At 35.5% G+C, this 27,565-nt stretch overlaps 1 protein-coding gene across 2 annotated transcripts in view; it reads right to left on the bottom strand.

Moving 5' to 3' along the window:
* Positions 1-27,565, bottom strand: part of LOC127979139 (solute carrier family 45 member 4) — a 49,386-nt gene that overhangs the window by 17,514 nt on the left and 4,307 nt on the right. For both annotated transcript variants that reach the window (XM_052584342.1, XM_052584343.1), the window contains exon 3: positions 8,445-9,260. In XM_052584342.1, coding sequence (XP_052440302.1) covers positions 8,445-8,724 — 280 coding nt within the window. In that variant the 5' untranslated portion in view covers positions 8,725-9,260. The remainder of the gene's footprint in view (positions 1-8,444; positions 9,261-27,565) is intronic.

Raw genomic sequence — 27,565 nt, 5'->3', positions numbered from 1 at the left:
CTCCAGACACAGAAAAACACAAATCTAAATCTCAGAGAGAGAGAAACAAACCAACAATAACCAGCATCCAAAACAACACGCTCCGGAGTCTGCTTCCAGCGGGGAAAAACCTGTTTTAGGGATAAGGTACCTGGATTTTGGAGGTCAAGGGTCAAAATCAGGTTGACAGAGAAAGGCAAAACTCCTCCTTCACTGATTATTTAAATAAAAATTTAAATTAAAAATTAAATTTATGCATTTAGCAGACGCTTTTATCCAAAGCGACTTACAGTGCATTCAGGCTATCAATTTTTTACCTATCATGTGTTCCCGGGGAATCAAACCCACAACCTTGCGCTTGATAGCACAATGCTCTACCAATTGAGCTACAGGAACACATTTAGATGCATTCAGAGCCAGTTACACTACACCTCATTTCCCAATCACTTTTATTCATATGTATAGAAACGTTTTCAAAGCAGGAATGCAAGCATATGTGAAGAAGCACTTGCTGACCTCTGACCTCTATAATCATAAACAGACACACAGACAGACAGATAGATAGAGATACAATATAAATTCTAAATAAATATTAATAGATTTATAATGAATATTAATTTTTAATACTATTAAACACATAATGAAATTACTTTATAAATAAGAAATTAAATAATAGTTAACATACATGCAAACATATAATATTACATTAATATATTAATAATATTATTTATTAATAAATATTTAACTAAGAAATAGTTATAGTTATAGTTATATTATAAATACAAGTAAATAATGTAATGTAATGAACACATCTATAATATAAAATGTAAAAATACACTTAGAATTAATATTAATCATATTTAAATAAAAATAATTACATTATAAATTTGTTTATTAATAAAAGACATTATTATCAAAAATTTAATAAAAATGAAAATAAACGTACATATAATATATAAATAATAATAATGATAATATATGATAATTAATATTAATGATTCATGTTTAAATAAGAAACATATGAAAAAAATACATAAAAAATACAAAATTAAATTACAATAATAAACATATCGGAGAAAAAAAAAAACGGTGATTCTCAATTTATCCAAAATCTTCGTGCATTTGACCATGTGGGTAAAATGCAGGTATCAGGTGTTCTGACACACTGTATCTGTGCACACACACACACACACACACACACACAGAGAGAGTCATAATAAGTTCACTGACCACAAGGTCCCTCTAATGAACCCTAAGACTAACAAAACCGTCATTAGTCAGCCATCACCACTGCTGCCACTACAGCAACCTGTTCCTGTGAAAACAAGAAGTCTGCCAACACAGCGCTCACTGCTGCCCAAAACAAACCAGAGAAATCTGGACCGAGAGTGAGAGTGACAGGAAGAGGAAGAGGAAGGTCAGGAAGGTGAAACTGTCTAGAAACAGACAAAAGGCAAAGCAATGCGAGGAAACAGGTGCTGTGCTCTCTCTGTGTGTCAGGTGCACAGCGCTCTACAGCCAGAACACAGTCCCCCAATACCTTCTTCATCATCAATGTCCATTATTAGTCATCATTTTTACATCCAAATACAATAAACGTAACATTATTAGAACAATCATTTGACCAATCGTCTTTTATTAAACCCGTAAATCAGTGCACTTCTATCGAATATGCAGCTTTTGCAATTAATCAACATATTTATACATATTCTATACATATAGAAATACGTTCTAAAAAATGCTGGGTTATTTCAACCCAACTTTTGGGTTAAAATTCTGATGTAAAAATTCAACCCAATGGTTGTGTTAGTCCATATTTGACCCAAAGTTGGGTTGAAACTGCCCAGTATTTCTTTTTCTAAAGTGTACGTATATTCATGTTTAATACTGTAATGCTGCTTGCTTTAAAGTAGTCAATCGCATAAAGTGTTATATACTGTAAATAAACATGATGTGACTAGCTGGAGTGCATCGATTGCAGGCCTTGTGCAAACATCCACATTGCTACGATGAGATGCTTTCTTAACTGCTGTTTTCTCACCACTGTCAGAGAAAAAAGCGAGCAGCATTTGCTCACATACTCATCTAAACACCGCTCTCAGCAGCATCGGGATGTTTGGGAACAGTAAAGAGCTGCTTGAGAAGTCAAATTTTTTTACTTTTAAATGAAGAACTAAATTTGCTTTAAGTATATCAATGCCTTCACATATGACAGCATTTTTGTTTGTAATTTTGTATAACCTTCCCACACTCTACTATCGGCTTTGTTTACTTTCTAACATATTTTCATAAGCGCTGTGCATGTATTGTCTGCCGAATGGTAGTGATGTGTCATTCATGAAAGATTAATTTAGTTTGATTCATGATTCGGGAAGATCAAATCATCTCAGCAAGGGATTCATTGACTTTGTGATTGTTCGTGGTTATATTGATTGTTCACAGGAAATAGAAATGATTAGTTCACCTCTTCGAGTCTTTGGGTCTGATTGGTTCGTTCTTGTGTTACATGGATACAGAAATGAACACGCTTACAGTTACGTGATGCATTTCTGGTCTCAAATTTGAGCTTTTCTGTGATGTGACAAAAGAATGAACAATACAGATCAGGACGTGTAGGAAACTAACAGACTGAACAACCTGAAACAATAAAATAATCGTTTGTGTTTCTATATATTATAATGCATTGGTTGTATTAATGCTTTTTCCCTTATTCAATGTGTTTCATTTGGGGCAAGGCCTTACAGTGTTGCTCTACAGCGCCACACTGGTCAAACCGTGTCATAGCAGGCCCTTACATGAGGTCATTAGAGAACGGCTATTCGACAACAAAAATATTTGTTGATAATGTCAACTAATGGATTCAGCCCTATATCCGGTTTCACTCAAAAATATGCTTCGTAAGAAAGCTTACTGTGGTTTGTTATTCATGTCAGTCAGATGGTTTCTTTCTAAGTCTGACTGAAGCTATATGAGGACTATCATGATCCAGCACCAGAAACTGAATCTCTCCAGACCTCTGATCCCGATTCACCAGCAGATGGCAGGATGAAATATTAACACGCCGGTTTCATATTCTCTTCCATTGCAACGTGTCAGACTGTAGCTTAACAGCTTGAATGATTCATCAGAGAGCGTGAGAGAGAGATGTGCGGTTTGGATCTGGTTAAGGATAGTGATCTGGACAAATAACAGACAGTGTGCATTGCCAATCCCAGGTGATCTCAGATCAGCAAACATGCACCACTCCAAACATTGAGAAAAAACAAAGAGAAATCAACTTTTGCTAGTAACAAACTTTCTAAAACAACTTATGTGATGTTTATCCATGCAAAGGTTGCCAGTTGCAACCAACATTTACTGCTATGCTAATGGTTTTGAGTGATGATGTCATGTTGCGATGCAGTTACTAGGGTGCTCTGTGTGGTTCCCATGTTGTTTCTAAGCACTGGTTGTCAGTGTATTGTTCAGAAAGAAATTGTGTGTTTTAATCATTAGTGGGCGGAAACTGACCTCTAATATGTCGGTCTGTTTTTCTCGTCTTTGAGCTCTTAAAAGGACATTTAAACTGCATGGATTTAATAACACACACACACACACACACACACACACACAGATGGCGAGTCAGCTCAGTTATGTAACACTGCAGCAGTGCAATACGCAGCACACAGTCGAAGTCAGCACTGCATATACAAGAGATCTAAAGCAATTTTACTCTTACAGCTAAACATACACACACACACACACACACACACACACACACACACACACACACACACACACACATGTCTGGTCAGCTATCCTTGTGGGGACTCTCCATAGGCGTAATGGTTTTTATACTGTACAGACCGTATTTTCTATCGCCCTACACCAACTCTACCCCTAAACCTAACCCTCACAGGAAACTTTCTGCATTTTTAGATTTTCAAGAAACTTCATTCTGTGTAATTTATTAGCTTGTTTACCCGTGGGGACCTCAATTTAGGTCCCAAACGTGACACAAGTCCCCATGAGTCTGTGTGTATTCAGGTTTAAGTCCCCACCAGAATAGAAAAACAAGTACAGACATACACACACACACACACACACACAAACATACAAATACGCAAACACACAAATGCACACACACACAAACAAACAAACTAACACATACACACAAATGCAAACACACACACACACGCACGTGCACACACACACACACACACACACACGCACGTGCACACACACACACACACACACACACATCTCTCCTTCTCCTGGTCTGGGCTCAGTGTGATTGGTCACGCTGCTCTTGGCTCTAGGAAACCTGCGGTTACGGTCATCTCCTGGGCGGCTCTGCTTCCTACTTTTGTGGGCACATATTTCACAGAGGATGCCGTGCATTTCAAACAAAACGCTAAATGAGTTTCACTATTGTTAAGTCTGAGTGGTCATGAGAACTCGAGTCTAATCCGTCAGAGACTGACCAAAAACAGCCCAAAAGGGCTCATTGTTTGGCTATTTATAGAGTCACTAGAGACCTGTGAAATCACACGTCACAACCTCACTGCATAGTGCTCACGTACACATCAGAAACATCACAACGAGTCCACACATCAGCTGAGACACACCTGTTATTAACAGATCACAGCGCTGACAGTGCAGGTGTGCGCTGAATACTTGTGCCCTGTGTGTGAGATGTGACATACCCATGATGCATTGCAGCAAGCCAGAGTTACAGCAGGTCACGAGCTGCCTCTGCTGGACCATAACCATCTTGAGATTGATTGCTAGCGTGCCGCTTATAGTGAGCTAGTATATACAGTACACTAGTGTAATAGTATGTGATGTTACATTTCATAGATTCGATTCTATTAATAATTTATTAATAAGTTCTTTATTTTCATATGCACATTCATGATTATCTGTCGGAGGATAAATTGTTAATGTCCATTTAAAAATGAAATATAAATGCATTAAATACATGTTTTACTCTTTATATAAAATAAATAAATCTATGTACATACACAAACTTACATCCACATTTGCACATACATACTTCAAATTATTTATACTAAAATGTATGTATTTTTCACCATATTTGTTTAATTGACATTTAGACCAACAAATATGTCTAGTTATTGAATAAATAAAGTCTGCAACCAAAACAACATCCTTATACATTGGCTAAAATGTGCAGGATCTCCATGAGTACATCAAGTATTCATACGGACACACTGGAGTACAGTCCAAACAGCGCAGAAGTACACTATTCCATACACTTTCAAACGTCAAGCGAGATCTACCGCAGCTAGGAGATTTTCAACAAGTTTTTGTGGCTTGTGTAGGACGTTTGCATGCTTTGGAATGAGCTTTGTTTGTTCACATGGTGTTTTTTCTCTCATCACTGCGGAATGCATGAAATCCACAGGCTGTACAAAGCTAAATTCCTTCACGATTCCACACGTTCCAGCCTCTCGCTAGCTAAGAAAAACACAACATGGCTCTGGGTTTGACCCCCAAGCAGCTGAGCATTCTGGGACACGTGAACGCTTGCGCTTCATCCCGAACCTCGGAATCCGCTGAGTCACACATTCCCAACCCAGCGGCGGTCCGTGCATTCCCTCGGCCTTTGTTATGAGCGTCTGTTCACGGTGAAACGTACTGCTAACAGTTGATATTCATACGGGACCACTGTAAACATGCGTACAGTCCATGTCTTGGCTCATCTGGATCTGGATTGGTCTTTAATGTCGTCATGTTGAGCACCACATCCAGTCTGACAGTATAATTTACTGCTTCGTGCATCTAAACTAACCGTGAGCTATTGTGGCTAATCCAGCCATAACCAATTTAGTGAACTTTAACTATATCCCATCATACGTCATCATACGAAACACACACACACACACACACACACACACACACACACACACACACACGACTCTCTGATTGCTGGTGAACAAGGGCGGCTCAACCTCCTGAAATCCTCTTATCCGTTGCCATTGTAGTTAGGACAGCGAGTGCCTGATCGTCACAGACGCAGACTCACACAGGGCTCTGAAATCAGTGGCGCATGATAACATCAAGTCACTCGCAACTGACCTTGACCTGATGACTTAACCCTTTAAACCCGGAGAACTCACCATTAGCTTACATAATCACCAACAAGAGCCAAGTGATCAAGTTACTGACAATCAAGTAAACAACAGTTACCCTTTTGGGAAAGGGTTTCATTTCAAACTTAGCTTTCTACTTTTGAGCAGTACTGCACAAGTAAACCGCACTTTTACATCTTTTTACATCAGTCCATCAATTTACATCTTGTGAAGCAAAAAGCTGCATGTTTGTAAGAAACTAATTGATCATCAAGACATTTTTTTACTTTAAACTGCTGTTTCCAGCTAAAATATGCATCCTCTATTCATAATATTGCTTTCTCCAGTGAAGAAAGTAATCTCATCTGCATCAGGAGAGAAATATGCACAGATCAAGCACTGTTTTGTTATGAAAGATTATGGACTCATATATTTCCCAGACTTGGTCGTTTGAAATTAAAATATCTTAATGATGAATTATAAACACATAGATTTTTACTTCACAAGACATTAACTGATGGACTGCAGTGATGTGGATTATTGTGATGTTTGGACTCTCATTCTGACGGCACCCATTCACTGCAGAGCTGCTTCTTCAAATCGGGTGAGGAAAAAAACTCCTCTACATCAAATGTTGTATCTGTTAATATTATTTAGTAGACCTGAGCTAACATGAATTACTTTAACAATGCATTAACTAATGTTATCTAATGGGGCCTTATTGCTTGTTACAAAATGTACTAAAAAACAACAACAAAAAGCAAAGTAAAATGAGATGCACGTGTTATTGTGCACACTACTGAGCAATGACTGAATGACAGCACATCTACTTTTGATGAAGCAGTTCATTGAAATGACACAGTTACAGCACAATAAATAATGGATCATCCCTCAGGGGAGAAAAATATTGCTCAAAAACAATGTCTTCAGTTAGTCTCCTGGTACACTAGCTAGGTCTGGTGAGAAGTGTAGCTAACTACAAACAAGTGCTGCAGAGTAAACGAGTGAAAGAAGAAAAAGAAGAGTAGTGAGAGTTTTCTATACGTACATTTGCATTTATGCATTTGCCATCTCCAATGCATTTTTAATTTTGATAATAATAAGAAATGTTGCAGCAAATCAGTATATTATTCTGATTTCTGAAGATCATGTGACACTGAAGACTGGAGAAATGATGCTGAAAATACAGCTGCACATCACAGAAATAAATTACATTTTAACAGATATCCTAACAGAAAACTGTTATTTTAAGTTGTAAAAACATTTCACAATTTGTCTGATTTCATTGTATTTTCGATCAATTACGTGCAGCCTTGGTGAGGAAAAAGACTTCATTTTAAAACTATTAAAAATCATAAACTTTTTACTATTAGTGTGAAGAAAAGACACAAAGAAAGTTATTCATTAACAGATTGAAAAGTATAGAAGTAGATACAAGTAATCCATATCACAACAATCACTGTTGTCACATGAGCAAATGTGGCAGATGGACTTCCTGTTTTGACAAAAATGGCTTCTTCAATAAAACATGATGACTATGAGGAACAAAACCTGCTTCTCCAGGCTCACAGCTGCTTGCATGACAAAGTGACATATTTTCAGTAATATAAAGGCCTGGGGTGTCGTTTACATAATCTATAACTGGCAGACGAGTCATGCAACGTATTTCCCACAGCTCCTTTAATCTCTTCCTCATGATACGTCACACACACACACACACACACACACACACACACACACACACACAGAGACAGAGACAGAGAGAGAGAGTTCAGAGATGAAGAGATGAAGAGATGAAGAGATGTTTCTTTGACAGCTGGAGAGGCTGTTTGTTAAAAACACTGAGAGTGAAGACAATTCAAACTGGCCAGAAATCAGAGCACAATCACTAATATTAGATTTACATGTCTGTGCCGATTATTCAGATCATTATGGGATGTCTAGTACAGTTAACCTAATCAACTAGATGTGTTCGTCTATGGGTCCACCCCTCATTCAAGTGTCTCCATCTTTATAGCAGATATAGCAGAACTAGTCATCATATAAACATTAGATTCGGTTTCAAAATGTACTGACACCTTAATCAAAGCTGTCAATTTTCCAGTGGGTTTTGGGCAAATATATAGTATTAAAAAGATTGCAGTCATTAAATTATAATATAATAATATATTAAATGCATATATGTTACTATAGATGTAAATAGCTAATTGCAAATGTACTTAAACAATGGAAAATAAATTATATACACATTTAATTATTGATAACTGATATGTTTAATAAGTATAAATGGGCATTTAATCCTCCTATTATCAGCACTTGTCACTGCTGGGCTGTGTCATATTTTAGATTCTGGTTTATTATAATGTAATAGTTAGTGGTCAGTTGTCTCACCTATCTGCAGCAGTACAGGTGTGACCAGCGCCGTCTCCATGGCGTAGCAGAACTCTCGTCCGAACATGACAGCGCCGTGCATGACCCACTGACGCAGAGGGATGCGGTCGATAGATCCCTCGCTGACCGACTCCTCCTGACTCTCCAAATCCCGCCCTCCAGCCCCGCCCACTCCATTAGCCCCGCCTCCTCCAGCCCGTTTCTCCACAGGTGTCACCACAGCGGCCTGCATCTGCACAGCGTCGGCCTCGGTGTTCTGTGGGGCCATCGTCGTCCGCATGCACTCGGAGCAGAGGTCACGTGTGGCTCCACGCAAATAACTCACTAAATAAATATCTAGGAAAAATAAAGCCAACAGCAATGCACCGCTTCTCGTGGACGTCCTTCTGTAAAGGAAATCTGCCGTGGATTGGACTCAAGGAGCGTAAAACATCCCGAAATGTGCCGTTTGATGAAGGCCGCTTGCAGGAGCTCTGGGACGAACCGTGTTGGGGGATTTGGTTCGGACAGTTGGGGAGGATATGACTCTACCATGAGGTCACTCCCACTGACGTGATGTGTGTGAGTGTGTGTGTGTATGTGTGTGTGTGTGTGTGTGGGTGGACGTGCATGTAATTGTGTGTGTGAGTGTGGTGCAAGTGTGTTTACTGTCTACTGGAAACAGTAAAAATCCATATCAATTGCCATTCAGTTAATACCAGTTTCATGATTTGTATGGAGGAGGTGTTGTAGAGGGTGGAGGGCAGGCCGAGGGGTGAAGAGCAGGAGAAACCAGACGGAAAGCACCGGAGAATCCCCATGGAGCAACCGATCAATCTGAAAGAGAGCGAGAGAGAAAGAGAGAGAGAGAGAGAGAGAGAGTGTTACTCACAAAAAAAAAACCTCCACAGAAAAGATTCTCACACAATATCCATTTACTTTTATGCAGATTTATTAATGTATTTACTCTTATGCATTATCATGTACTTTTATGCATTATACCATAAAGCATGTAATTTTTATGCATGTACTTTTATGCATTAACATAAAATGATGAAAATTTTTTTGGGCCAAATAAGGTTGACTGTGACATAAACGATGTGTTAGGTACATGGACAACTAATGTGCAGTCCCAAATAAGAAATCTGGGTGTAATTTTTGATTCAGCTCTAATGTTTGATCATCAGATTAAAAAGTAAAAAGATGCTTCTTTCAGTCGAGGAGTATTGCAAAAATGAAATCCTTTTTGTCTGATACTGATCTTGAGATCTTAAGATCTTGTGATTCATGCATTTATCTCCTCCCGTTTGGACTACTGTAATGCACTTTATTTGGGAGTGAGCCAATCTCTTATTTCAAAATTGCAATTGGTCCAAAATGTTCTCAGTTCCAAAAACTTGCCTGAAACAAAGGGGCATCGTGCATTTTCAGTTGCTGGCCTAAGAATGTGGATATCACCTGACATCAGGTCTGCACCCTCAGTTGATGTTTTTAAATCTCACTTGAAAACATACTGGTTTCCTTCATCCTGTTATGTTGTTGTACAGTCCTTTGGTCTACTTTGTAGTGGAAAAGGCTCAATAAATAAAGTAAAGTAGACTTGAGACTTAACATTTATGCATTAACATTAATTTATGCACTTCCTTGCTTTTACATGTAATTTCATAAAATTACATGCATAAAAGTACATGTTGATGCAAAACAGTACATATAGTTTTAAAAGTACATGCATTGAAATAAATGCATAAATGCACATGTACTTTTATGCATTTACATTAATGCATTAACTTTTATGCATTAACATGTACTTTCATGACCCCATGCAGATGCTAAAAATGCCAGTGTTATGGGTTTGATTCCCAGGGACTGCATTAAGTCAATTCACTTTGGTTGAAAGTGTCTGCCATTTGCACAAATGATAATGCATGAAAGTTTTAATGTAAATGCTCACCCCATATTATTTCCCACTCAGTATTGTTGCTTCACTCAAAAATGTGAAATTACTGCCATTAAATACATTGCTATTGCAGTATCATGTTGTCTCGAAGCACTTTTCTAAAACATTCCTTATTTTTAATTTAAATGGATAATCTGAGGTTCTCGACAAACAGCAGAATTAACATATTTGGCGGGATTATACGGGGAGCTTTCAGAGATTAGCCATTGTAAATATGGCACGTTTCAGAACGGGATGTAAATTCATATTAAAACCTTGAAGCACTTAAGCGTGCACAAACAATCAGCTCTGCGGTGGCACTTCATAAACCTCTTATCATGACGCAGATGTGAAATGAATCCGCGTGCGGTCCTGAGGGCTCATTAATACCCAACACAATGGACTTTGCTCATGGTTCAGTAACAGAGCTGACATTGTCTTCGTGCATCCGAGTCTCCTGATTATACTTTGCATCATTTTTAGAATCTGTAAATAGCAGCAAAGGAGGACGGAAAATTAGCATTTCCTAAACACAAGTAAAACTGGACCACAAACAATCAGGCTGTGCACTGATAAGCAGCATTATCAGTACAGGGATTGGTTGTTGTTCCAGCAGGCCGTCTCGAGCTACTGGAGGCTTGTTTATCATGTGAGACACTGAGAGGACACCAATGCGATCAGATTACAGCTCTATTCAGCACAGCAGTGAGGTGTGAGCAGCTGACTAGATTCCCATGAGTGAGCCCTGGGTCACAGGGGCGACGGTCTGATCTGACAGCTGATTGGTTATCTAATCCTGACTGGATCCTCAGCTTGTGAGTCGACGGGACACACAGACTCGCTCCGAAATCTACTGAGCTGCTGACGTAGACGGCAATTAAAGGCATCAAGAGCAAGCAGGCATAACTACAGGAGTAAAGACAGGAGATATTTATCTTACAGTATCGGAGTAAATTTAGTTAACCAAATTCAAAGGCAGCACTGCATATATTCTTCATGGAAAAAATTAAAACTGCAGAATGCATTGCAGACATTACATACTGGAAAATTATGCAAGATGAAAGACAACAAATATTTAGTTAATTATTACAAAATTTTGATATTAATTTAATTATATATATATATATATCCTACAAAACATTCTACCTCTTTTAAAAATTGAATAGAATAAAATAAAATAAAGAATAGCATAATTTAACAACATTTATCCTTATGGAAAAAAAAAAATATTAGAATACATTGTAAAAACTTGTAATATTGCATCTCTCAAGTACATTTTGCTTTTACCACATTTGACCACACCAATATTTTTATTCCATACATTTTTAAATGTTTAATCTACTTTAAAAGCAAGTTTATAGACATTAATTTTTTTTTACATTATTTTAATTATTATGACATTAATTGAATATATATCAAATATCAAAAATATTATATTTAATATATATGATAAAAAAAAAATTTAAATAAGGGATATTTGTGTAAATATTATAAATGTGAACATTATACAACAACATTCTGACATTAATTCCATAGATAAAATAAAAAAAAAAAAATAATAATAATAATAATATTATATATATATATATATATATATATTATTATTTTTTATTTTTTTATAAAAAACATGCAAATCTAATTTCAAAGGAATGTCTGTGCCTTTTATTAATAATTTGTTAATTATTCTACAATAGTTATGACATACGGCTAAAAATCTTCAATCAAATTTAGAAGTATTCTACCCAATCTGTCATTGTGTCAAGTATTTTTATGCTCATTAGAGCATCACTTCAAATTAGCACCGAGAGCTTCATGCCATCAGCAAGACGCCAGTAAACAGCCACGATCAAAAACACGAGTGGCACAACAATACACCTCTGCATGTGTTTGCCATCTGCACCAAAAGAGGTCTGTCATGTGAGAAGCAGAGGATAGAGAGCACAACCTGCTGGGATCCTGCAGAAAACTGACTCTACAGATCCAGAGAGACGTCTGAATGTGACGGGATCACGGGGAAGAAAGAGATGAGAGGAGTTATTTATACCTCCTCACCTGTGCTGAGACTCTTACATAAGAGCTTCACGTGGAGCCGAAGCAGCTCACTTTCACATAAACGTACACACACACACACTCACTGAATCAGGTACAGGTAGATCTGATATTAAAGCAATGCCAGGTTCACAATAGCATTCTGGAAAAATCTATTTTATTTATCTATTTTTATATCATTTATATATATTTTTTAATTTCTAAAAAGTTTATCTTTGAGACATATTACCATATATATATATATATATATATATATATATATATATATATATATATATATATATATATATATATATATATATATATATATATATATAATTAAAAGTATAAAAAAAAAATATATTTAATTAAAATAAATAATTAGTCATGAAAATAATTTTAAAAAGCATTTTGTTTTAATTTTATTGTGTGTGTGTGTTAGATGATTTATGCAAATATTTAATATTAAAAAAATATATATATATATATATATATATATATATATATATATATATATATATATATATATATATATATATATATATATATATATATATATATATATATATATATATATATATATATATATATATATATATATATATATATATATATATATACTTTTTCAAAAAGGTTTTATCGTTATCATATTTTTTTTAAAGTTCACCTTTGAGATATATGACCTTTGATCCATATGCTACATTTCTGAAGACTGAACAAAATGTGTAATAATCATTGCAGAGCTTATTTTCTGTAATAATCCAAAGACAATGTAAAAATCCTCCTGGTCTTTGTCGAAGGAATCAGTGTGATGTGACGTCATCAAGTATTAAGCTACACACTTATTTGACAGCAGTAAACTTCGGTTTAAGAAAGCAAGTCAAGGTCAAAGTGAAGCGAAGCAACACACAGTTCTTTTTTGATCTGATGTCAGTGCATTTGCTTCTTAAACATCTTACACATGCATAATGTGAAGCATCAGTCATTAAAGATCCCCAGAGATCAGAGAGGAAACAGAAACATTCATGTGACACACACACACACACACACACACTCTCAGTGATGAATCATCTCTCTCCATCATGTCTGCTGATGCTCAAAGTGTGTTTGATCGAACGCAGCAGAAGCCTGAATTAAGGACAGTGCTAGAGATCAGCTCAGAGATCCAGACACAGCTATCAAAGCCTGTTTCCACCGCTGAACAAAAATACAGAAATACCATAGTGTCTATTTACAATGAGTGCAAACAGCCCGTCTTGTTAGCAGAGGCTATTTACACTAGCTCCATCCACAAATGTGTTCTAGGGCTAGTCAACACCATAAAAACAGCTATTAGACGTCAGCTTCAGGGGAGTTTATGGTAAAGAAAGGCATTTGTTTTGAATAAAAATTAAACAAATAATCAAAAAGTCGAAAATCAAGTATCTGGTAAGGTAGGTGCAGGGAGGGCTCTATATAAGGTGGCATCCATTTAATAATTCGAATTAAAATTATAATTTACACTCAATAAGATATAACTGCATACTGTTTTATAATGTAATAATACTGAGGGGCAGATAATTGCCACTATTTGCAATAAGTAGTATAAATAGCAGAAAATCTATTTTAACATCTATCGCTAATGCACTTACTGTAAATGGCATATTGTTAAAAATACTGCTATTTACACTTAGTGCAAATAGCCACTGCCAATAAATAAAGGTAAATGCAACTTTTCTCTCACTATCAGGATATATTTTCTTGCAATTAAGACTTTCAGAATTTAGACTTTTTCTCAGAATTCTAAGTTCACATCTTGCAATTCTGTTTTTTGTTTCTGCCATAAAAAAGGCATCACTTTTAAGTAAAATGCAACTAAGATTCATCTCACAATTGATTCCAATTTAGCAAAGCTATTAGCACAATACTGCTTTTTAGTGGTGAACTGATTTAAGTACTGTACATTTACAATCAATCATTTCTGTCATCATTTTCACCAATGCATTCCAGATTTAAGCAATGCATATTCAACTTGTGACCAAAACAAGGACCAAAACAAGGTCATAAATGTTATTGTGCAGCTCACTCGGATTAATATAAGTTCACTTTATACCAACTGAATGTTGTGAAAAGTAATATGAGCAGCTCTTACATGTGAGAGACGTCCTCGTTGCACATTTAAATGAGGGAGAGAGGTGTCCAGATGCCTCTTAAAGTTCAAGGTTACAAACTATTTTAGTTCCAGACTAGGTTTAGCTCTAAATGTAACCGGTTTATTATAACGCATGAGGCCTGGGATCACAGGACGCTCAAACAAGAGAAGCACACAGTCCAGTCAGCCATTAACCATCGATCGCTCAGACTCATTAGCAGCACATTAGTCAGACACACCACAGCACTTCAGCGCGATTGACCTCGCAGCGGTGTGCAAGACAGAAGAAAAGAGAGAGAAAGAGAAAGATCTGGTCTGAAGCTCGACTGGCCTCCAATGAGCACAGTTTGATCTGAGCTCTGAAATGTTAAAGGGTCGTAGTCTTCTGTATTCTCAACTAGGCAACATTTGACTTGTGGCAAGAAATATTAGCAAAAATATCATTTAAATTTAGCTTTTCTATTTATTTTCATTTCATACTTAAGTGACAAATGTTAAAAATAAAAAAAATAAGAACATAAAATAACAACAGTAATAGTAACAATAAAAAGTATATTATTGAAATTATATTTTATATTTATTATTATTTTATGTATTTATTTGTTCATGCCATTTAAGTTACAAATTGTTAAAAAAAACATAAGAACAACAACAACAACAGTAGCAAATCACATAAGCAAAATATTATAAGAAAACTATTTTATTATTACCGTTTTTATTTTATTATTTAATATATATTTATTACGACCGTAATGAATATTTATTAATTCATAAATTTATATTTAATTTATATTTAAGGAACAAATCATTAAAAAAAAAACAGTCAACAACATTATTGCAAGAAATACATTTATATTAGCAAAATATCATAAGCTATATTTAGATTATTTTTCTTTTATATTCATTTCCATACCATAATCATTAGGGTTTAGTTTTTGTCCTGTTTTCTTTGTGTTTCCCTGTGGACTTAGTTTTAATTTAACTCCTATTGTCATTTCGTTCCCCTGTGTCTGATTAATTAACTCATTAGTTCTTCTGTTTGCTCTTCTTCAAATACTCTCAGTTCTCCCTTAGGCTTTGTCCGTTCACCGTCGTGTCCAGTTCTCCTCAGAGCACAAACCATTCAAGAATGGAGAAGTTAAAAAGTCGTGCTCCTGTGTTGTGCGCCTATCTCCCAAGATCACAAACCTGTTTATTTATTAAATTTGTTCTGGAAAAAAATTCTGGCAAACAGGGACTATTAAAATATTAGGCTAAGAATGTCAGAGAAAGAAAAAAAACACGTCTGGTTTACACTGCTTAGACAGATAGATACCATCTGAAAATAAAATAAAAATTCACCAGAAAAAAAATTAATGAAAATACATACGTTTTCCAAGATATGGGCCGTTTATATACGAACTAAAGGTAACATGTGCAGTTTCATGCTTCAGCCGTGTAGAACTTACACACCTTACCATAAAACTCTATGTAATGTAAAAGTAGATTTTAAAGGCAGTTCTGTGCAGAGCATGTCTTTCACTTGTGAATGTGAGCGAGGCGAGGGAAAACAAGGACATGGGCGGCGAGAGAGAATGAGAGAGGTCGAGTAACTCTAACCTGCTGCTGTGGGATCAAATAACAGACTGATAAGAGCACAGATTGTTCAGCAGGACTACAGGTGGCAAAACCCCACAGAGCCAACACTAACAACACTGACCGCTTACAGTAACAAAACATACAATATGAGCGTGAGCGTGAGAAGGAGGCTGATACAGAGCTTCAGTGCACCAGGAGAACATTTATTTAACCAGGAAAGAGGACTCACTGAGATTAAAATCTCTTCTACAGGAGTGTCCTGGCCAAGATAGGCAGCTGAGTTTACATAGACAATTTTACATCAGAGTTACAACACACAAACATTCAGGGCTGCACCATACTGGAAATATAGATCTCAATATGACCAATACATTTGAGTGGGTGGGTGGTGGGGGGAGTTGCATCTTTACAAAACAAAAATATTTCCTATTCTGAAGATTTGGGCAAACCATTTTTCCGGGGTGAAAATGTTATAATAAAATAATCAAATTATAATAAAATATAAAATATATATTATAATAAAAAAAAAAAAATAAATAATAATAATAATAATAATAATAATAATAATAATAATAATAATAATAATAACAACAACAACAACAACAACAACAACAACAACAACAACAACAACAACTTTCTACTTGAGCCCACAAGTATTTTTTTTGTAATACTAAATCAAAATTTGACCCATTCAATATGACTATAAAAACATACATTGTGATATGGTGTTTAGTGCGTTTATCAAATACATTTTTTTTGCAATTTAATAAAAAAAAAATTAAAATAATGATAATTAAATAAAATAATTAAATAAATAAATATATATATTTTTTTTATTGAAGATTTTTTTTATTTGATAAACGCACTAAACACTACATCACAACACTGACTTTATTTATTTATATATATTGTGTACACTAAAGCTCCAGGAATATTGCTTCGTATTATCACTTTCAGTATATAGATAAAATGACAGCATAATACAAGTAACAGTATTATAGTAATTATCAAAAAGAAACTAATTGTATTCATACTTTATCAATGCATCCCTGTCTGGCATACTGTCACTTAACCGATGCACTTATAAAAGCAACATTGTACGGCTGACCCAAATTACACTGGCTAGATTTCACGGGTCAGGCTCACTGCAGTCAAGGTATCGGGTTTAAATTTGTACATGCTGGGGCGAAACTCCCTCCCCCGGCCGGCCTACATCCCTCCGCTGATCCTGCGGGAACCCAATCCACGTCACGGCAGAGAAACTGGGGATATTTGGGTCACTTCACTGCTCAAAAGGCTCACGAGGCACACACGGAGATCGGGTCACTATGATTAACGGCTGGATTCAGGTGACACTCGGATTACAACTTTGTCTAGCGATCCAAATTCCCACAAATCGCAATACAGACGTCCTGCGGTGAAATATTTTGGCTGTATCTAGACGCCAAGTTTCCACCTGTAAGCATGCACTTCATAACTCTGGTCAGACATAATAAACACATGCATACTGTTACTGCTGGCAGAATGATTCACTGTCGTCATTACGAGGGATGAAGTATTTGAGCATTTGGCCTCACGAGCACATGTACATGTAAATCACACCACAGCGCCCGGAGACCATGAAGAACATCGTGTTCAGATACTCAAGACAAACGGGCTTCTGGACAGGGAGCTTTACTTTGGCTTTTTGTGCTGATTAATGCTGTTTGCCAAAGCTGTGATCAAACCCACAACACTAATGATTAAATTCGCTCATCCTGCAGCTTTTAAACTCCAGGAATTAATGACTTCACTGCAAGATTTGAAAGGTTTGCTGTTTAAGTGATTACACTTGAGAGCTCTTACTTTAGCAAACACCTAGCAATGCGATAGACACAGCAAAAACATAGAGATTAAATATGAACATGCTTTGTCTATGTGTACATCAAAGCATTTTGTTTTTCCATAGGCTAGCTTTTTTTCCCCAATTGTTTTTAATGGAGTACCACATGTTTCAAATGCAAGCAGCAGGACAATGCACAAAGCGTCTTTTTCCACGCTTAATGCTGGGAGTTTTTTTTTTCTTCATCACCAAGAGATTAAGAATGTTCATCTTTTGAGTTTTTTATTCAGCCGTCCAATCACAGTGAAGGAGGGGCGGGGCAAATTCCACACCGACCAATCATCTAATCCTGCTTGTACATCAGCAACAGATGACAGAATAAAATAATCTCAAATAAGGGCCAGAGCAAGTACTTTACATTGTGTAGACATTTTTATATTCAAAAATGACCTGCAAAACAGATACTAGTACACTTCCACATATATTCTGTATTATAGCAACCAAAGCGTTTCAAATGAGAAACAAAATTTGAGACTGTCTACATCTAATCCATCTCAATTAGCTTCCATGAGTTCACTAAGGCTACGTTCACACAGCTGGAAACTGTGACCCCAAAGCTTAAATTACACGACAGTGTGGATAGGACAAACCACACGTAATCCGATTTTTCAATTCTGATTTGGCCCACTTTCATATGTGGTCCTAAATCTGATTTGGCTCAGATGATTTGCAATGCGACCTCAGTCTGAACGGTCGCAACTCATGCCACTTGTACGACTCTTTAGATCAACATTTGTCATTATTCCACACTGACAGGGGTCACTCCAAACATTTTCTTGTTCTTTGATCACTCCTGAATCTGACAGAAAATTGTGGAGGGAGTTAGTGGAGAGACCGTATGGTGTTATTCTCTAAAGTATTGTACAGCTCCATACTAGGGTGGTGATGGTGATGAAATTAACCCCCCAAATAAATTGACGTGTGACAACACCGTGGGGGCAGGGCGTTCCCCCTTTTAAATGGCTTGTAAAATTGCCTTGCACATTTTACATTTTCACTTAACATAGCAGCAATTCGGCATAAAGCAATTAAAGGTGCTGTGCGCATTTTACTTGAATTAGCGGCAGTTCGGAGTCAATTGCTCAAAAAATGCAACAGCAAAAAACAACATCCAACTATATATATATATATATATATATATATATATATATATATATATATATATATATATATATATATATATATATATATATATATATATATATATATATACACATACACACACACACACACACACACACACACACACACACACACACACACACACACACACACACACACACACACACTTAAAGTTTAAATATGTATACAAAACTGGAAATAGGCTAAGTAAATGTATAAAATATAACCAAATAAAATAAGAAACATAGAACGTTTATTATCAAAATGAGTAAGAAAGCTTGGAGGCATGGCATATACCTTTGATGTCAAAATAAATAAATATTAGGGGCTAAATATGACCTCATTGGGATTGGGGTCACTTTAACCCGTGGACATGAAAATCAACCACAGACTTGTCAACACTGGTTCAGATGAGGCAGCATTTACTACACAGAGCCGTAGTTCACTGACAGTCTACACACAATTTCTTTCCAAATCTGCAATGAATCGGCTGCGATTTTGAAAGCTATTTTGTGTGTGTAGCCTGTGTAGATATTTAGCTCCTAAAATGTAAACTTTACCAAGGGAACCCTGCCATAAAAAAACGTGCATTTAATCACCTGGAATGCAGTTTTAAGTGAGGAAACGGAGGAATTTTTTGCACAGCCCTACCGGTTTGTTTTTAAAAATGTCTATTTTTGGCAAATGTAAAATGCCTTTACCAGCAAAAGCCTCAGGCAGAAGGAAATGTAAATTCAAATATACAAAAAAAACACTTCACTGTGAAAGCTGAAGTAGCTAGACTAGAAATTGATTGGAAAGTAAAACCTACACTTCTGTAAAAAAATGAAAGCAACCATTTAAATTAGAAGCAATTTACAATCTCAACTAACAGCAAACAAGCTCAGAAAACACTTCAATTCTCAGATAAAACAACATAAGTGCAAAAACAAACTGAAGCACTTACAGAGGAAGTGACTCGAACCTGTGCACCAAAAACATGTCCTTCATTCATCAGAAAGTGTGTATAGAAATCCAGGAGTAATTTGTGCCTATAAAAGTACCTTCCTGAAAACACTCCATCAGCTTCACAAACACTTCATAACCCGCAGATCTGCATTCCAGCCATTCACAAACAGAGCTTGCATTCTCTCATTCACAATTAACAGATCTCTCGCTCTACCCAATAATTACCCGTGTGAGTCACCTGTACAGGAACGCTGTGGGAACTCTGGCATTCTTTCCTCAGGATTGGAAAACTACACATTGCATTGATAAACAATACTGAAAAAACTAGATTATAAACTCTCCTTAAAGAAAAAAAACAATTATTTGGACAATTTTTTTAAAAGCCATTTAGTTTGCAGACAAATACTACTGGTGTTTTCATATTTAACAAATATTTTTTATAATTATCTTATTATTATTGTACAATAGGCTAAATAGTGTTTTCAAAATGCAGTGTAAATTTTGACCAACTAAAATGTATGCATCAGAACATTTACACCAAAACAGCTTCAGAGGCCTAATGCATTTGTGCAAATCATTCATAAAACAAAAATCTTACATAAATTGTCATTCAGTTTAATGCAATAATTCCCATAATTGTTATACAACTGATTTCTGCTCATGTTTCATAAACACATCCTGATGTATGAAAACAGTGTTTATTGGCTTTATTTATTTGAGTGGAAACATTAGATATATAACATCATCGGTAAGCATTTTCAGCACACAGATATCACGTTCACATGTAAAATAAACCAATATAATATCTGGTTCTACATTCATTATACAAATAAGTGACTGAAGAAGCTTAAGTATTTATATATTTAACAGGAATAGTATTCATTCAGCAGAAGCCAAATTTTATGCATATTTATTTTACAAAGAGAAATGCAGGCGATTCGTCTCAAAGAGGCAACAGAATAGGTTTCTTATTTGTCTTTAACACCCAAACCACACTTTCAAAATGTCTTGCACTTTTACAAAAGCTGCCAATACAAGCGGTTTTCAGTCATGAGCATCAGACTCTCCTCATCATGAGCTTCCAGCGCAGACGGAGACCAGAGTCCAAGCCAAACGGGCAGACGCCCAAAAACATCCCAAACACAGGACAACAAGTCTCTCCTGGAAAGATGTGAGGAAGCTTACAGCGCAAAAAAAAGACCATCATCCCTGAAAGGGAGTCCCAACATCATCTATCAGTGAAGCGGCATCTACCTGGAAAGCTCTTATAGAAAACCAACAACTCTGACACACAGATCAGATGAGAAAACAACATTTCCAGGCAGAAACGTGAGCTTTATTCATCGTTTTCCTCCCTCCTCTGACACACTGCAATTTGCCGTGCCCTTAAAGAGACAGTTCACCCAAAAATGGAAATTCTGTCAACAAACAGTTGACCATAGCCACTGACTTCCATGCCATTGAAGGTTTGTTTGTTAGTTTACCCACATTCTTCAAAATATCTTATCTTGTGTGAACTTGAGGGTGGACGGACTGTCCCTTTAAATGCGGTCAATCAGGAACTGCAGAAACATTGGCTTCTTCTCTTGCTTGCACTGATAATACAGGAATTAACTGTGCTGATTAATTCTGTGGCTCTGCATTAATTATGGCAAACGAGCTTCCAGAGAATCTGTAAAAAAACATGTCGCTTAGCAACAGAGAGCAGGCCTGGATCCTGACGCTATTCCTGGACTACAAGATGAATGCACAAAAACATACTAATTCACTCATAATCAAAATATAACCCAGAAACTAAACAAGCACACACTAGGCACGAATTGGGATTGTCAGATTAAAATTTCAGGTTTGCTGTTCTTGGTTTAAAGTTTTGCACAATTTGGCTGAACTTTTGTTAGTACTGTACATACCAGCATGGCTTTAAAAAATTAAATACAATAAATAAATGACTACTATTACTACTACTAATAATAATAATAATAATGACTGAAAATATGAAAATCACTAAAGAGCTAAATAAGACATTACTAAATAAATATTATTAAAAAATATTATAAATATTATAAATAATTTAAATAATTTTATTATTATTATTACTACTACTACTACTGATCCTACTACTATTACTAATAAATTATTAATAATGCTATATCGAATTATTATTCATTTCACTGTAAAATAAAAAATGCATATTTAATAAATAAAATTATTATTATTACTTAATAATAATACTAGTGTAAAAAAAAAAATCTAGAAATCTATTACTACTACTACTACTCCTAAATAAAAATACCAAAAATACTATTGTAATTTCACTGCAAAATGACAACTGCATATTTAAATAATTGTTATAAAAAAAGGAACTATTACTAGTGTGAAAAATACACAAATTTAATAATTTAAGAATACTTCTACTACTACTACTACTACATAAGAAATTAATGTTGTAATTTTTATTTTCAAATTTATTATTACAAAAAAAATATATATATAACTATTACTATTGTAATTTCAGTATATAAGAAAAAGTGTATTTACTAAATAATAAAAGGAACTGATACAAATTAGAATATTTATGGTTGTCTGAACCATCCAGCTTTATTTTGATGGAAAATGCAGGAATCCCTTAAAGATTCTCTGTTGTTGCCTTTCTCATCCCAAGTATGTCGAGATGGTCGGCATATGATTCGTTTCCCAAATGCACATCATAAAACAACCCAAACTTAAAACAGCTGTGTTTGAATGCAAGACCATATACTGTGAAGCAAGTCGCCCAAAACACAATAATATGAGTCACACATGTTGGTTTTATTTCAATTAATTGTGCGGCTCTACCACAAACTGCAACCAACGAGAAAGAGGCAGGTCAGAAATGCGACTCACTCACAAGGACTCATAAATCATGAACTCTCGATGACAGCAGTGACCTTCTCTGGAAAAAACACATGCATTATGGGTAATCTGCCTTGGTTGGGCTGTTTTACAACAATTTTCTCCCTACTCACAAGTATTTGAAATAGTATGTTAATGATAGAATTTTCCAACACAATATGCAATTAAACTACATATTTATTTCAGCAAATGGCATCTAGTTAGTTGCATACTGCATGCATATTATGCATACTGTGCACAACACACATCATGCAAACTAAAGAAACAGCATGAGTAGTGTGGAAGCATGCAATTCAAAACACAGAAATACAAGGAGGAGGATATTTTGTCCCAGACAACACCACTGTCCTTGACCCAAACCTCCCTGGTTCCCGGTGCAGTAGAAACAACACGAGTTAAACATAACAACAGCTCCAAACTCCCAAACTAAGACTTGCAAAAATACCACACTGGGCTCCTCCCACACAGCACATGAACCTGGATGGAAAATTCCGGTCTGAGAAAGCGAGGCCTTTGGCACCGTCGACCTCTTATGATACACACACTTCACTGTCTGGTAAGGCCAAGCAATGAAATATAGTTCTAGCTGAAGATTGAAGTCAAAAACGAATCAGAGTTGATCACAAACATAAGAGAAAAAACAAGAGCTCTGTAGCTAACACATGCAATCTCATCCACATTCAGACTGAAACAGAAACAGAGCCTCAGAAGTCAATTATCTGAAAGGAAATAGCTCACACTCGACATACAGATCATTCAAGTTTGACAAATAATACTTTAAGAATTATTCCAGTGCAATACTCCTATACCCTTTGTTAATATATTATATATATATATATATATATATATATTTCCACTTTAAGATGCAGTAATATTGTTGTGCATTTATTTTTATTAGTTACCACACACACACACACACACACACACACACACAAACTCTCTTTAGTCAATATTTATTTTCTTGCAATAATCATTTTAGTTTAACTAAAATACTATTATAATTTTAATATTCAGAAATTAGTATTTTCAAACAAAATGTATTAAAACTATTTTTAGTTTTAATAATTTTGCAAACAGCTGAAATAAAATTAACATTTAATGTTATTAATGTTATTATTTAATGTTAAGTTTTTCATGTTTTATTTTAATAAAATACATTTTTATATATATATTTTTTTTAAATAAAATGCATTTTAAAGGTGATTTTAGTTAACTGTAATAAACATTTGTACTGGTGTATCTAATATAATTTTAACCTCATTGAGGAACTCCATGCAAGGGTTAATTAAGTGATTGATGGCTGTTCATGTTTATGCAATTTAACGTATTGCTGTAAACTTGGGATTCCACATTTCCATTCTCTTAAACTCATCTTTCCCTAACTTTCGATCTTCCTGCAACTTGTGTGAATGTGTGAGTGCGTGCGTTTGTGTTAGATTAGTTTATATGTCTTAGATTTATCTAATAAAGCCTTATTCATATTGAAAAGAGAAGTATCTTGTGTTTTGTGCTTACATAATTATGCATTTTTTCCCCCATCATGCATGTAGTTATAAATTATGATTTTGCATGCTCTGTACAGAATATATGAGATGCTGCATTAGTTTCTGTCTAAAAGGAAAGCATTTTAAAAAGCATTAAAAGGCTCTCTAGGCTTCATGTGGTGTGCTTATTAGTCGGCTCATCTCTCTTCGATATTCAGAGTTCACAAAGCTTTCTTTATGAACACTATCTGTGCTGCAGTTATAGGAGTCATTTGTTTAGAGATTCATCTCTAGCCCTGCAGACACACACTATTGTTTCATCTGCATTAATTATTAATGAATCCTATTTGAATCATTAATGTTAATGCAAGTGTCCTGTTTGGAAGGTTCAGCTCCCAAAATTAACTGGTCACATCATTTTTTTACTCTGTTTGTCTAGGGTTATATGAGCGCCGGCTCTCAGGAAGAGCTGACACATGTTCAGTGTTATGCAAGAATGAATATGAGCGAAAAAATCATAACTAGTTAAAATAACTCGCGTTTTATGCAATCTGTTCTGGTAAAGAGAACTCTGCCGATTATGTGACTCGCACTTAAATGAGATCTAGCTGATGGCAGACAAACATTACATTAATTCATCCTCAAGCTGCTCTTCTGATGTCGTATTTCCAGTCAGATGTACACCGTTAATGATGCATTATGATCCATTATACACTCAGACTTGATGCTGCAGCATCGCTGGAAAGAGAAGGTCTTACAAGCTCAGCGCAGATTAGCATTCTTATTTAATACTTTAATCATTTTTAATTAAGGACTGGAGCATCAAAAGTGCAAAAGATCAATTTCAAACCTTTGTGAAGATGTTATAACAAACCAAAACGTAGGCATAGACAGCAAAAGTGAAAGTGCAAGACACTGCATTGAGTTCAGTGGAAAAAAAACACTGCAGAAATGAGTGAAATGTAAGTGTACTTCGACATTACAATAGTGATACAGATAAGAAGTTAAAATTCATTTAAAAATGTATTATTTTTCCCCATATTTGAGCAACCTGTGCATTGTTTATGCTTCGAGTTATGTGCCATCAGCACATTGCTAACCGCAAACTCACATCACTTGTGTTCTGAAAACTGAAACTAAATAAATAAAAAAAATTCAGTTTACGTACTAAAATTACTACATTATAAATATTTTTATTCCATATAAAAATGAATATATACTATTATAGCATTTTCAATTTGCCTATTTTTATATTCTATTTATACTTTCAGTTTTACATTTAATTTTTGTAAGTTTGTTATGTGCTTGCCATTTTTATTAGTTTATGCTTTTTTTAAATATTTTATTTTAATTTATATTTTAGTTTAGGTTTTAGTCATTGTAGTATTTTAACATTGTTTTATTTCAATTAGTTGACAAAGCAACATTTCTATTTTAAGCATTTTAAATAAGTTTTTATCTAATATTTATAAACTGATTTTTACTTTAGCATGCACACACACACACACACACACACACTCAAAATCTAGTTTATTCATTAGGAAAAAACACAACCAAATTACCAAAGTAAGGGTATTCAGTTCTTTTTCTTCAGAGTGAATTGTCCCTGGACATTTAGATAAGCAATCTTAACAAAAAATTTAATTTTTTAACTAAATAAATATAAAAAATAATCCAGACACAATATGAATCACCCTTAAAAAAAAAAGCCTAAGATGCAGCGACCCACGCTGTAGACAACATGAGCGCATGAGACAGTCCTGGACAGATGGACAGACACCAGCGCAAACACAAACACAGACACAGAACGATCTGTCTGGATCTCAGCTCCACGTTAATGTTATTCTTGAGCAAAAGCCAACTTTCTCCCAATAATGATGGTAAACTCACCTGGAGATGTGAACAGCACGAAGACCACACAAGCACAACAAGAAGAGCTGAAACACCACACAACAGAGAAACCAGTCCGATGAGACCGACACCTGAGAGTCAGAGATTCACAACAGCCTTCAGGAAACAAACGGCAACTTCACTCGAGAAACCTGTTATCCAAGTCTACATGCAGCCCCATGCATTCTGACGAAGACCTCACGGCAAATAAAACAATGTGGTCTTCAACCAAAACAGGTCCTGGGAGGAACTTTGTTTGAGGCTAAATGAGTCAGCAAGCATCAGAAACATCCTCGAACATCCAAAAACTGTGCCAGATTAAATAAAGGTAACATTCTTGGAAAATTCTTAAAGTGATTGATTACTCACAAATTAATATTTGCTGTTAACTTACTCAACCTAAGGCAATGCCAGATGTTTGTGGCTTTTCTGTCTTCAGTAGAACAAGGAAGAAGATTTTTAGAAAGCATGGTCCTTGATGATTCATAATATGCAAGTTAACTTCACTTTGAAAGTCAAAAAAGCAGATAAAGGCAAGATCAAAATATATACCCGTGGCTTCTGATGATGATGATTTGAGGTCTTATGAAGTGAAATGAGTGGTCTGTGTAAGAAACTGAACATTATTTATAACATTATCACCTGTAATGCAGAGCCTCAGGCTAACGGTCCAGAGTGATGTCCAGTTCACTCTTCTGAACTGATTCACCAAATCAGACTGAAGTGTCTGAAACGGCTTGTGGCTTACATCAGCACAGATCTACAAGACAAGTTACTCAATCAAAACTCCCTTTCAGACATCCAACAGTCACTCAGACTAGAAATAAGCCAATAGTGGCATATGATCCTGTGATGAATGAACTGATTCAGTGCTCCGGTTCCTCCAACAGTCACTGAACTGAGGAAACCGTTTGACTGTTGACTGAATCATTGTTTATGTGGAAAGCTGAAGAAGACTAGTTTACTCACTTTATGTGCTTTAAACATAAAACATCCATGTTTCACATCATTATTGGATGCTTTATTCATTTAATTGCATATACGTTATGTCATTGCTCGATTACAGAAATGAACTAGTGATTAGGACCAGTTCATTGAAACGAACAGACCTAATGAATCGGTTTGCAGAAAATAATTGTATTTCCCTGTTTGCCAGAGGCTCTGTATTACACGTAATAATGTCGCAAATATTGTTCAGTTTCTTTCACAGACTGATGGTTTCCCTTCAAAGGCCTCAATACATTATCAGGA

Source organism: Carassius gibelio, chromosome B19 (assembly GCF_023724105.1).
Source record: "Carassius gibelio isolate Cgi1373 ecotype wild population from Czech Republic chromosome B19, carGib1.2-hapl.c, whole genome shotgun sequence".
In the NCBI taxonomy this organism is placed as follows: domain Eukaryota; kingdom Metazoa; phylum Chordata; class Actinopteri; order Cypriniformes; family Cyprinidae; genus Carassius; species Carassius gibelio.
Note: the sequence above shows the minus strand (reverse complement) of the source record. Positions and strands in the feature narration are given on the sequence as shown.